The sequence below is a fragment of the Euleptes europaea genome, chromosome 6 (genome assembly GCF_029931775.1).
Source record: "Euleptes europaea isolate rEulEur1 chromosome 6, rEulEur1.hap1, whole genome shotgun sequence".
NCBI lineage: Eukaryota > Metazoa > Chordata > Lepidosauria > Squamata > Sphaerodactylidae > Euleptes > Euleptes europaea.
This window is the reverse complement of record NC_079317.1, coordinates 50,197,205-50,210,751: the sequence shown is the minus strand read 5'-3', so window position 1 is coordinate 50,210,751 and position 13,547 is coordinate 50,197,205. Positions and strand designations below refer to the sequence as shown.

Genomic DNA, 13,547 nt, shown 5'->3' with positions numbered 1-13,547 from the left:
GAATCCCCTCCTCTCCCTGTGCCATCGTTCTGAGCTGAATTAGGCTCCTGTGCTTTTGGGAATTTCGGTTCCCCCATATTGGGTTGAGGGAACCCTAGCCAGACCTGTGCCTGACATAATGTCTTGTTTGGACCTTAGCTGTTGTCCACCACATCTCTGTGGATTTGTTTGCACTCAGAGTAGTTCAGGTGCTGGTTCCCCACCACGAGATTCCACACCCCTGGAGATTGTTTGCATGTGTAATCAAGCCACCACTTGGGCTGGCCATTGCATGGGACTTCCCTCAACTGATTCACACAGTTGGTGTCTTTCATGTGGTCACTGGTTTACATTCACTGTTCAGTGATGTGGGATCATGCAGTGAGAAGCAGCTTTCAGCCATTGTCTTGGTGAATGTATGCATGTGCTGCAACTTTTGAGTATAAAAGGAAAATTTCTTCTTTGCACCTTAGAAGATCTTTTAACATTCAACTTGAGGGTAGCAGAGTAATGAAATGGGGGCATATACCCTTTGGGGCAGATTATGGTATTGGCAGGTGTTGTATTATCAGCCTTCAATAACTTTTCACTTAAATAAGTAAGAATCTTACTAATGAGACTTAGCATTATAGTGATGGATGGATCACAGGTTTTTCTCAAAATATAGCCTTCTGCTTTACAAATTTTACTTGCTTAATGATTTTAGCCTCTTTGCTGTACATCTCTTTAGAAACATATAGATCAAGCAATTGCTCTGAAACCAGATGACCCCAAATCTTTCTATCTCCTGGGCCGATGGTGTTACCAGGTAAATGATTTTCTTATTTCTGCTGTCCATAAGACATCATACAAATTCTGTTGTCTAGATGGGAAATAATGTGCTTTAGAGTAGTTCCATTATTAACTATCTGGATTCCTTAATGGAAAATTTAGCAACTGATAAAATCTTCAGGAATTCTCACTAGTGTTCTGTCATGCATTTGCCTGTTTGCAGATGGATGCAGTTAATGCCTGCAATGCCACCCAATTCTCTTGTGCCATATTATTCCAGATTTAAAAGGCGAAATCTATCCATCTTCTTCCTCCTAGTCTTCTGTTATGGCAACTGATGATGCAAATTCACCATTGGTGTGTGACAAGTTAACTTATGGGTTAAGAACACAGTATATTAGGGCCTTTGAACCATGCAATGAGGTGCTGTATAGAAGTACCTTGTTGACCGATGGTGCTTTATCCATGTTTGACAATAGACACTGACAGCATTTAGTGATCGAAAAAGATATGTACCATCGCAGAGTTTAAAGCACTGCAAATTACTTTAAACAGTAATTAGTAACTGACAAAGCAAGGCTTCATCAATAATGTGTGATGATCAGTTTTAAAGATGACAATTTTAGGTGGTCAGTTTTTCCTAACAGCTCTTTGCTATATGTTAGGAAAAACTTGAAATAACAAGCAAAATGTACATCTTTAAGATTAATTTTGGTCTGTACATCAAATAGTTCAAGATAGGATTCTGATGTAGGTACTGATTGCAGAGATTTATAGTATCTGTTGCTGTATATCTTTGATGCTGCCTTGATCTGTGGTGTTTGCAGGGTGCAAATATTCTCTAAGATATTACCCACATTATGATTAGTTATATAACTGATTCAAGCCTGATTTTGGTTGCTTCAATTACCCAAAAATATGTGTATCTTTCATTTTGTAAATGTATGGTTTATGATATATTAAACACCATAATTTGCAAATTTTAAGCATTTTTTTTTTGCATTAAACTAGCTAGAATTGTAAGAGAACTTTGCAAAGCCTGTAATTTGCTATTTATGGCTTTACATTATTTGCTGTTCCTCTACTGTGTGTGCATAAACGCAGCCGTGTGCATGCTGAATTTATAGCATGTTGTTTATAAAATACATAGCTGAAAGGAGTTCTTCCAAGTTATGGGAAAGCCAAGATCCTGGGTAGATTTGAGCTCCTGATTTAGAAGAAGAAGAAGAGTTTGTTTTTATATGCCGACTTTCTCTACCATTTAATGGTTTGGTCATTATGCAGGCAAGGGAAATGGGCACAGAGGGATCATGAAAGAAAATAACTAGTTGCAGACTAACTGATGCTTTCCCTTTTGCCATGGTACTACTCTAGTAAAAACAGTTGTTCTCTGTTCTCTCGAACACATGGATGTGATTTAAGGATATTTTGGAGCATCCCAGGGTTCCTGGTTGCAGTGTCTATGTGTAATCCCTTGCATGTGTTTTTCTTCTGCTTCTTATCCACAAACTGCTGCAGGTATTAGAAGAGGCTTTCCATGTGTGTTATATTTCTCAGCTGGGTAAACATTGAAAGCAGTGCCATCATGCTCTGTTTTGAGCATTTATAAAATACAAACATTTTGGTATGCACTTTCACTGTTCTTTAATGGAAAGACCGTGTTCTTGTAAAATGAAGCCTTTCTCATGCCTAAAGATTAGATTGTGGCATTCACCCTGATGCTTCATGTACACACAGGTTCCTGAGTAAAATATGAATATAGATGGAATATTGTGTCAGAAGTATATAGGTGGAACACTGTATCAGAAGTATACAGACCAAACTTATTAAGACCACCTCTTTATATGAAAGCTAAGGCCTTCTAACTTGTTTTATTACAGCCAATGGCAATAGCTCCTAAGGCTTATTTAGAAAGCTAGTTCCAACCACTCAAGCCTTATGTTTTTGAATACTGTTATTTAAGCTAACAGTTATTTGGGATCAAAAGTTAATCTTTGTGCACTGGGCTTTCGGAAAAGGAGTGTCATAACTACCTAATACCCTTTCTGTTCTGAGGAGTAAGAATCCTGCAAAAAGACCTCCATCTGGAGCTCCTGCTTCACACATTACCTTAAATTCATGGTGCCTGCTTCTCTACCACCTAAAGAGAAGTGCTGGGGCAGTTAAATGTGTATGTAAATCTGGGTCAATAGATGCTGGCTGCTGAGTTTCAGTAGTTTTTATGTCACTGTTCTTATGCAGGTCTCTCACTTGGGATGGTTAGAAAGGAAAACTGCTTCTGCTTTGTATGAAGAACCTCCTACAGCCACTCTCCAAGATGCACTGCAAAATTTCTTAAAGGTATTGCCACCTTTCCCTTTGTCCACCCCAATGACAAGTGTGATCTTTCAACAAGGGCCTACTTTTGACTCCAACCTGCAAGCATTTTAAAAACACATTTTGCAACTGTGAAACATGTATTGTGGAGAGTCACAGAGCAGACCTTTGTGTAATCCCAGAAACAAATCTGTCATGTTACTTATTCCAAGAGCCTATTACTGTTTACTGTCTCAGTGTTACATCTGTAACAAACTGAAGAAATCAGCACTTTATTCTTGTTTGTTATGTTTCTGTCTTGCTTGTGGAATGTTTTTCTACAATCCTGTGATGAAGATTAGATTAAGAGATGGTGATTTGGCCAAGACCACAAACTCAGCTGAATAGCTCATGAGGTTCTATGGCCTGAATTTCTCAAATCCCAAATCTTCTCAAACCACTATAGAGCCTGCTAAACTAGAGGGAAACAATTAGACTTTTTCATGCCAAAATAGTGAATCTTGAAAATTGAAATGAATTTGCACATTACATAGTCGCATGATGATTACAGTAGTTCTGTACCACAGGCTGTTAAGTGCTGTGGTAGTTAGCTACAAAGGTTCAGACCACAATAAATCATGAAGCCCCAAACAACGAGCTTCATCAGACGCATGGGATGATGACTACTTGCATATAGTTGTCTCTTATAACCCCATCCCACAATAAGGCCCAAGCATATGTGAGGTCATTATGTGAGGTGATGCTGTCAGTTGGAACCTGGGAAACTGCCTAGAGAGAACTGAAGTGTTCTTGGAAAATAATTTTATTTTACACATCAGTTATTTTGACAAAAAAGTAAAAAGCAGGGCCCTTTAGGACTCAGCTCTTATTACTGATTTTTTATAACATGTTGCTGCAAAATACTATTTGTTGCATCTCTTAAAATGCACACAGTCCAAATGTTAACAATATATCAGATAATCCAGGTTCTGTCACCTTATCCGTTACAAATGTTTTGAAATATTAGGCAGTTTTTCTCAAGAGCTATGGTTTGTTTACTTGTGCTAATTTAAATGTATGCAACTATTTGTTTCAACTATGCTCTAACAGAGTATTTCAACAGAAACTTCACTACATAAATTTTTATTTTAAAATGTATTTGATTTGCAAGTTATGATTATAAAAGCTATTGCTTCTAGCTTCTAATTTCCTAGGTGCATTTGCTTACTGCTTTGTGGATGACAGATGCACTGATAGACAAGGAATAGGGCAATGGAACCATAGAAGTTACTTATTAACATATTCAAAAGTCCTATATTTTAAACTGTTTTTAAATGTAGCAGAAATTCTCCTCTGCTTAATAGGTCCCCCTCCTCCCCAATTTTCAGTTTACGAATAATGCTGTCCTTTTCTATTGTGCATCTAATACAGTCTTGCATAATTCAGCCTAGATCTTTTTAAATGTTTAAACTCTTTTCCTGCCTTTGTAGGCTGAAAACCTGAGGGCTGGTTTTTCAAAAGCAGGCAGGGTATACATTGCCAAGGTAAGTGTGTTGATGTGTATTTGCTAGATCATGTACTCCGTGCAGTATTTATGTTTGTATATATTGGGTGTTTATACTTGGAGTCCTTGGTGCAAACATATGAAGCTATCTAATACTGAATCAATCAGTAAAGCAATCTAGCCCAATATTTTGTACTATCAACTAGTAGCAATTCTCCAGTATATCAGGCAAAGGTATTTTCTAACCCTGCAATGCAAGATCTGGGTTGAATTGGAGATATCAGAAATAGGATGTGGAACCTTCTGCTTGCAAAGCATATGATGTACCAGTGAGTTATGACCCCTGCCCCATGGTAGAAGATAACTGTCAAATGCAAATTGCTCAAACAAGTGCTTGCATGTTAGTTCAGATCTGGCAATATTATTACCATCTCTGCCGGAAGAGCTATAGTTGTTTACATGGGCTAATTTAAATGTATGTAAATACGTTTTGACCAAAGATTACCATGGGGATGTGAATTTAACAACAATAGGAGGGGACAACAAGGCCAAGCCAGTTTAAAAACGGTCAGGTAGCAAATTAATCAAATTAACGACTATAAACTTTTTCCTGTTGAAAGTAGCAGTCCTGAATATTTTCTCCTGAAGTACTTTTGGTTACCTGTAAAATAGTTTTTTTCTTGTATGTAAGATTATAGATGAAATTTAGGTTGAGGGACATTTGTATTTACAGCTGGCTTGCACAAAAGGCTTGTTTTCATAAATAGAGTAATAATTTCCCATGTGCTAAAATTCCTGTATGTACCATTCTTGTGACCTCAATTTACATTCTACATGGTTTTTGCTACAGCAGCCTGAGGAGAGGCCAAATAGAGTGTAGCTGAACTTGCTTCCTGTGGAATTGCTCTATTCCCAAAGAATTTAATTTGTATTGTGAGTAGTGTGCAAGTTTAATGTTCCATGCTTGGCCTGGAGTTCATTAGAATATGAAACTAACTGAATACTTTACTTGATGTTCTATCGTAACTGAATGGTAATAGAAAACTAGAAAAGCCAACACAATTTTTGCACGTAACTATACTATGAGTGGTTTTGCATCTTGTACATGGATTGAAAGTTCCTTGAGGATTAAAACTAGAGTTGATGTTCATCTGTAGATGGGAGATAAGAGTTGTAGAACTTATCTCCCATCTGTAGATGAACCTCAACTCTAGGTTTGGTCCTCATGGCTCACGCAAAATCTTGCATTTATGTTTATTCCAATTCACATGTTCCTATTTTTCCTCCAATTTAATGGCTTTGGGACAAAATAATAAATTTGGTTTTCACATCATATAAACTATTACCCAAGGAGCTGTTGTCATTGCTGATATGGTGCAAGTGAATAATGTGTGTGTGTAAAGTGCCTTCAAGTCGCAGCCGACTTAAGGTGACCCCTTTTTGGGGGTTTTCATGGCAAGAGACTAACAGAGGTGGTTTGCCAGTGCCTTCCTCTGCACAGCAACCCTGGTATTCCTTGGTGGTCTCCCATCCAAATACTAACCAGGGCTGACCCTGCTTAGCTTCTGAGATCTGACGAGATCAGGCTAGCCTGGGCCATCCAGGTCAGGGCTGGATGGCCCAAAAGGAGCAGACCAATAGTTCATCCACTCATACTTTCTAGACAGCAGGACAGTCTCTGTTTCACTTACTCAGAGAGAAAGAGCTGTAGCTGTTTAGGAGCCATTTCAGTGTGGTTTAATTCTAGGAATAGTGTGACCACATAGGTTGGAATAACTATGTGGGACCTTAAATTTAACATGTTATTCACGTGTACATGAGACTGCTGAAAGATAAAAGTAACTTTTCATTGATGGAGTGATAACTCAGTCACCATGACACTTTCACTATTTTCTTGTGTTAATCTGGCCCTTTTTCTCTTACAGTGCTACAGTGAACTGGGGAATAACACTGCAGCTGCTCACTGGTTGACTCTGGCTTCCGAGCTGCCAATTATCACAAAAGAGGTAGGTTTTTTGCCAGATAATGTGCATATCTCATTTACTTACACTTTCGTTGTGTGGTGTTATAATTAACAGCATTTGCCTGCAACTGTAGACCTGTTGGGTTGCATCCGGCAATCCACAGAGATCATGGTGCTTCTGCATCTCTCTCCTCCCAGCAGTCCTTCCCAACCAATGGAAAGTTTATTCTTGGGGATGACAGGACCCATGTAGACTAAATATACACATGGGTCAGCATGCTGCAATGGGAAGGAGATGAAATCATCCTCCTCTCCTTCTGTCAGCACTGATGGAGGAGGGAGGGTAGAGATTTTATCCTCTCCCCTCTGTCATCTCCTGACATGCATGGCTGTCAGTCCCAGGACCCTGAGAATAAGCTTTCCCGTGCTTGGAAAGGACTGCTGGGCAGAGGGGGATGTGGATTCATGATTGTCTGCGCTTTCTGCTCATGGATCATTGGGTCTAATCTACCAAATCCATGCTCCATTTTAACTTTAATGGACAGTTTTTTAAATCCACTTTTAAGCCACTTTAAAATAAGATCTCAGTCAACATTACGGCAGAATTATATCGACAGAAATTTCGTTTTAAAAGTTGCTAGACAAAACCTAACCATTCAGCCTGTTACATCTGAATAGATAATAATTTTTTTGAAGAATGTTAAGTTACATGCTACAGAGACTGATGTTACTAGAGAAAGTAAATTAAAATGTATAAATTCAAAACCCTCCCTAGGGTTTGGTAAGTTCTGTGCCGGCAGGAACTACAGGTGTTTTGAAGCTCTTCCAGACTTCCAGCAGAGCTGAGACTATGTGTTTCCCCTTCCCATAACCCTGGAGCAATGGTGGCTCCTTGAAGGGAGCAATATAACTTCAAAAATGTTGTTCTTCAGGGTTCCTTGTGTGCTGCTGTGGTGATGGCATATTGCTATAATCTTTCAGCAATAAATTTTGCAAAATCCACATAGACACCAGTGAGCAATTAAGTAAATTTGGGTGAAAAAATGGTAACTTAAGTTCAAGTCATTTAGAATATTTCATGCAGAATTAAATTGTATTCTAACAATTTAAACATTATTAAAAGAACACTGAAATTTTACTACTCCAGTTCAAGAATCTGGACTACAGTGCATGCTTATTAAACAAAATGCTGGAGAAATTAAAGTTTGCTTTTATTGTATGGTTACATTATATGTTCCATTTCCCCTCTTCTCCCCTACCTCTTTCCCACAAGTTGCCTAAGTCCATGTTAAAGAGATAATCTGTTCCAATAGCTTGGGAGCCAGTATGGTGTAGTGGTTAAGAGTGGTAGACTCTAATGTAGAGAACCGGGTTTGATACCCCACTCTTCCACATAAGTGGCAGACTCTAATCTAGTGAATTGGGTTGGTTTCCCCACTCCTACACGTGAAGCCAGCTGGGTGACCTTGGGCTAGTCACGGTTCTCTCTCAACTCTCAGTCCCGCCTACATCATAAGTCTGTTGTGAGGAGAGGAAGGGAAGGAGATCGTAAGCCAGTTTGATTCTCCTTAAAAGGCAGAGAAAATCAACATATAAAAACTAACTCCTCCACACTTCAGACCTTAGACAGCCTGATCAATTTCTCAGACATACAACTTCTGGATTGTTCCTGTGGCTTCTTCCTTTCTTCTTTTATTCAAGTGCTTTCTGTGCCAGCCAGTGTCTACTTCAGCATTCCCAAATTTACTTCTTTGATCTGTGCCTGTTGCTAAAACTATTGTCTCTGTCCTTGTCACTCCTTCCCTGGGATTTCTTTGGTTTCATCTCTTCGAGCCTTCCCTTGAACTGTCTTCTCCCTCTTTAGCAAGTTAAGAAATCATTTGTTAACCCCTCCACCCCCATGTTTTGTGGTGGCTCCTTGTTGCTTTGCCCCTCCATTTTTAGGATCCTCCAATCTTATTATCTGTCTCCTGTAATTTCTTTCCACACTAGATTATCTGTGTTAAGTCCATTCCATATGCATTCTGCCATGCTTTAGCTGGTATTTTTACCCTCGACTTGACGGCACTTTACACACACACACAGTTTTATGGTACTATACAGTTTTGTCTTTAAAACAAACAAGGATCCTCAAACCACAAATCTTATGAGTTGTTGTGATAGAGCTATTCAGCTGCACTTTAACCTAGAAATAAGCAATGGTGGCTGCCCAGTATCTAATATTATGCAAACCTAGCGTTGCTGCCACCTACAGAGAGAAATGTAGTACTGTACTGGCAACTTGGCTGCTGCTTGCTAAACTCTAGGGAAAGCAGATGTCAAGCTAAAGAATTACAGCCTTTGAACAGGAAATGCCAGCAATCAAGCAAAGTCTAGCTTTGTCAATTTTGGCAGCTCTGAAAAACTAAAAGATCTGGCTAGGAGGAAGAATTTTGTTAAAGTGTTTTAGGGGGGAAATCATACTTGTAGGAATCACATTTGTAAGAATATAGTCGAATTGGGGGTCAAGGAGAAGAATTAACTTCTAGCATTTTGAAATATATATAATATTTGCTTCTGCAAGAGTGTGTGTGTGTTAAGTGCCCTCAGGTGGCTTCCATCTTATGGCAACCCTACAATCGATGACCTCCAAAACATCCTGCCATTAACAGCCTTGCTCAGGTCTTGCAAAATGAGGGCTGTAAAATCACTTTTTCCGTCATGCAGATAGAAGAATGGGCAGAGAAGCAGTTGCTATTGGAATCACCACTAGCTGCTGTGACAGGTAAAATACTTAAGGGCTTTGGTTTGGATCCTATACCTTTGCTCTGTGCACTTTCCTACCTGGGTTTTGCAGAACTTGCCCTTGGCACCTTGGGTTTGCTGGAAATCACTGTAATTGTGCAAACCGAAGTGCCTAGCATGAGGGGGAGCAAGCTCTGTAACGGAGGATTGCTTCCACAGCACCCAGAGAGAAACATGCTTGCAGCAAAGATATTGAATCCAAGCCTTTGTTTTGAGAAATTTGAGCACAGTGCTTTGTATATAAATGAGAAAGATCAGAGGAAATAAATGTTAACGCTTTCTTTCAGTTTGAGATCAATTGAGGAGGAGTGGTTTGTTCAGTGCCCGTTTAGGGCAGAAGAAAAGAATGCTGATTTGTTACGATCATAGAATTTTGCAAATGCAATTACTTTGAACCAGCTAGTCTTGAACTTACTTCATTTTTCTTTTGCTCCAGGATGCAGAAAGTAACAAAGAAATTGAAGAAATGCAGGCAGTTTCAGAAGCCTAATCAAGTTCAAAGTTCCCATCCATATAATATACGTGATCAGGGAAAGCGCCAGTGTAAAAGGTTTTGCAGTGACTACACTGACTGAGCTTCAAGAACAAGCTGCAGAATCCAAAAAGAAGAGCCCCATTGTAGCATTATCATTTCATCTTCAAATATTCATACTGGCAAGAGAGTCGTGGTCAAAGAATATGTAATCCTGCCTGTCTCTCACTGCTGTATTAATCAGATCCCTTTCCTTAACAGTTCTCAAAGCAGAATTTACTCATTGATTAGCTGATTTTTGTGCTTGTTTGATTTTTGCATATTCAACAGCCAGAGAGTTCTAAGAAATACTAATTGCACAATTTCTATAAGGAGATGGGATCAGCACGCCATTTCATACATTAATTCTGTTTTCAGAAATAATTACAAATTATGCTAGGAAAATAACTGACAAAATATGGCAATGATTCTTTGTACTCTTTTATCAGTGGGTATATGACGCCCTGTTTTTTCCATTTTACCATAAATTGAGCAAATTGGTTCTATGTGCATAAAGTGTGACATTATGGCTAATGTCCACCTCAATGTATATGTAAACCAGAGAGTGAAATGGTAAAACCTACTGTACTTAATAGAAATTGGGACAATTTATACCTTAGTTTATCATTATGGGAATAATTTTTGGAAATGCTTGGGCTTACACACAGCCTCCCACTGTATGTAAATTGGAATGAATAATTTGTGTTTCCATATAAAATCAATTGTTACATGCAAACCATCAGCGATGCTAGGATTTCAAGCCATGCTTTAATCCTGGCTCAGAGGTAGGAGAATATGCTTTAGTATATGGCTCAGCATAATAACCAATGATGGCCTGTCACAAAAATGGAAATCATTAATTTTTGTGTTGCTTGTGGGGAGAGAACACATGAGCTCTAGCCTTCAAAGACTTGTTCTCATAATAACAGACTATAGTTTGTGATGCATGAATCATACAATTTTTCAAATGTACTGTTTTATTCAAAAGGGTGGACATCCATCTTCCAAAAGTTTAATGCTGTGGGAGCAGCTCGCCTACTTTCAAGTTTCTGTGCTTGTTGAAAAAAAGCATCACTGCCACAAACACTGATTAAATCCTTTGTTCAAGAGATTTAAAGATAATTTTTCATAATAAAAAATATGACCCTTCCATGCAAACTGCCTACTAGTGGAGGGGGGGTAATGCTTATTTGTGAAAGAAGACCCAGAGTTTTCATGGTTTAACAAATTAACAAAACCGACAAGCTTATGTCCAAGATCAGTATGATTCAATTTTCGGTATGCCCTGTAGTTTTGCTAGGAACCTAATAGGGTGCCCTCAATATCTTACAAAATATTTTTTTTCTATTCACGGTGGTTAGATTATTACCCTATGCACACTACCATTATAACATTTCTTAGTTTTGTGAAATGAGTGTGTTTAAAAAAACGTTTTAAGTTTTCTGTTAAAAGAGTTTAATTCATTCTCCTAAATATAATATCATGCTAACATTTTAATATTCTGAAAATTATTCTGAAAATTAAATTGGAATAGTTACCATTAACTAAAGATATTTCCTATGACATAGTTTCCCAGTTCTTAATTCCCTTTCTTATCAAACTTTTAGACTATCTCAAACACTTCCAAGTAATTCTAGTAGACTAGACACATTAGTCTCTTGCAGCAAAAACCAATAAGAGTATGTAATGTTATTCCGGCATATGCTATTGTGGATTAGAGCCCACTTCTTCAGATGCAATGAATGTAGATTCTTATATGGTGAGTGAATCCTCACTATATAGATATAAAATGCCTGCATACTAAGGATGCAGTTATTGCACCTGAAGAAGCGAGTTGTAGTCCATGAGAATTCATGCTGGAATAAAATTTTGTAAGCCTTGAAGCTGCCACCACAATATAACTTGCTTGGCACATAAAAGACTTCTATAAATGTATAAATGACTGAAATACTTGTTCTACTATTATAGGGTTTCAGTCCACCAAGGTCATGCCTTTTGCAGACTCTAAGCCATACCACACATTTGCTTCAGTTTGTATTAATTATGCAGGGGGAAAAACCCTAGTACATTTTGTCCTCATGTGTATACTTCAGTTTGTACCATATTATAATGGAGCTTGCAGAGAGGTGACTTTTAAAAAAAGGTTTGAGATTTACAATATTTTCATTTGGGGTTTGAAATGCAAGCTTTCAATAATTTTTAAACATACTTTTAAACTTCATAGTCCCAGGGCATAAATATTGTTATATTATTATTTTTCAGCTCCGATTATGGTTAACAATTTTCTTTTTGTTTTGAAATTGCAGCACTGACTAGAATTTGGCTTCGTTTGAAGTATGCAGACATGTGCACACACACACATTCAACATTCCTGTTAATGTCAAGTTAAACCTGTTGAGGCAGTTAATGAGTATACCTTGAAAGGGACTTTGGTTGAAGCCCATATCTTCCCTTTTAGAGGACCTGGCATATCAGGTAAAGTTGAACAGTTGTTCAAGTGCCTCTGCAGTATCTGACCAAATTGTGGCTCTGCTCAGGCAATGTATGTTAAGAAATTTGAGTTAGTTCTTCCAGGATGCACTGAAATCAGTTCTAGTTCATGGAAAGGGGAAATTTAGCATGGGAAATTTTTAATTAAATGCTTGAGAGAGCTGGGTTAATTATTAGATTGAGACCAAAATATTTTCTTTTTAAAACCTCTAAATGTATTTTACAGGAGGTGGAGAAAAGTAATCCAGATGCACTTTGCAGTTTGTGTGTTCATCCTTTAGACATTCCGTGAGTTCTTTATGATGGCCTTAACTGATCTAATCTTTACCATCAATAGTCCCTTTTCTAGTTTTAAGTTTTTGACTTCCCATTTGAGATATTCTGTGACTGCGGTAAGAATTTGTATTGCAAACGTTTCTTGATTTGAATGTGCATTGGATATTTGTACTTGTTCTAATCATGCTTTAGCAATGAAGTGTAACTAAAATGGCACTGAATACATGAGGAGAAGAGATCCTTTGGTGAGCTCTCCTAATGTCAGCCCTTGATTAAAGTTAAGATACTGTGTTCTTTATAGAGTCAAACTGGAGCCTCCTAGATAAAATTGTACATGAGGTCTGTTTTGATACCGGGAGAGCTGCGAGTGGCAGTATGCTTCTGCATGACATAGTTCAAGAGGGAGTCTGGTACTGTGTGGCTCGCTGCTTGTATTCTACATCCCATGAAGATCTTTCTCTTTCTCTAGACGGGAAATCCACTCTCCCATAAGTGGCTGAAGATTAGTCACTTAACTGTAGCAGCATCAGACTATGCTGGCTAGGAGGAAGAGGCCTTGGTAAATTGTCCCTGGGATATATGTTCTTAATTGAAGGAACTGAGGGAAGAGAATTTACCTTGAGCTCCCCTGCAACCTTTTTCAGTGATTGTTATTCAGGATATTGTTATCACTAATAAAGAAGAATGTACTGGAAATGCAATGTAAAATATCTTATGAGATTAATGAGATTATCTTGTGATAGTAAACCTGAGATCAGTGTTACAAAGAAAAGTCATTGTTGAACAAGGATGGTTCAGGAAGAGTTTGTCCTTTTTGTAAAAGGGGATACACTTTAGCAGCCTAGGGTGAAAATAAATGTTTGTTTTTAATTGCACGTGTTTTGCTTGCTTACTGACTATAAATGTGAAAATCTCTTAAGAATGCACTGTAATCCTTCCAGAGGAACCTAAGGCACTGAATTATAGCAGCAAAA

The 13,547-nt window shown here is 38.1% G+C and overlaps 1 protein-coding gene across 1 annotated transcript in view; it reads left to right on the top strand.

Annotated features, from left to right (window-relative positions):
• The window catches only part of RMDN3 (regulator of microtubule dynamics 3), a 42,026-nt gene extending 32,222 nt beyond the window's left edge, over window positions 1–9,804 (top strand). Inside the window, exons 9-13 of the mRNA XM_056851162.1 lie at window positions 710–787; window positions 2,992–3,090; window positions 4,536–4,589; window positions 6,475–6,555; window positions 9,733–9,804. Of these exons, the coding sequence (XP_056707140.1) occupies window positions 710–787; window positions 2,992–3,090; window positions 4,536–4,589; window positions 6,475–6,555; window positions 9,733–9,786 (366 nt within the window). The 3' untranslated portion in view covers window positions 9,787–9,804. The remainder of the gene's footprint in view (window positions 1–709; window positions 788–2,991; window positions 3,091–4,535; window positions 4,590–6,474; window positions 6,556–9,732) is intronic.
• The last annotated feature ends 3,743 nt before the right edge of the window (window positions 9,805–13,547 follow it).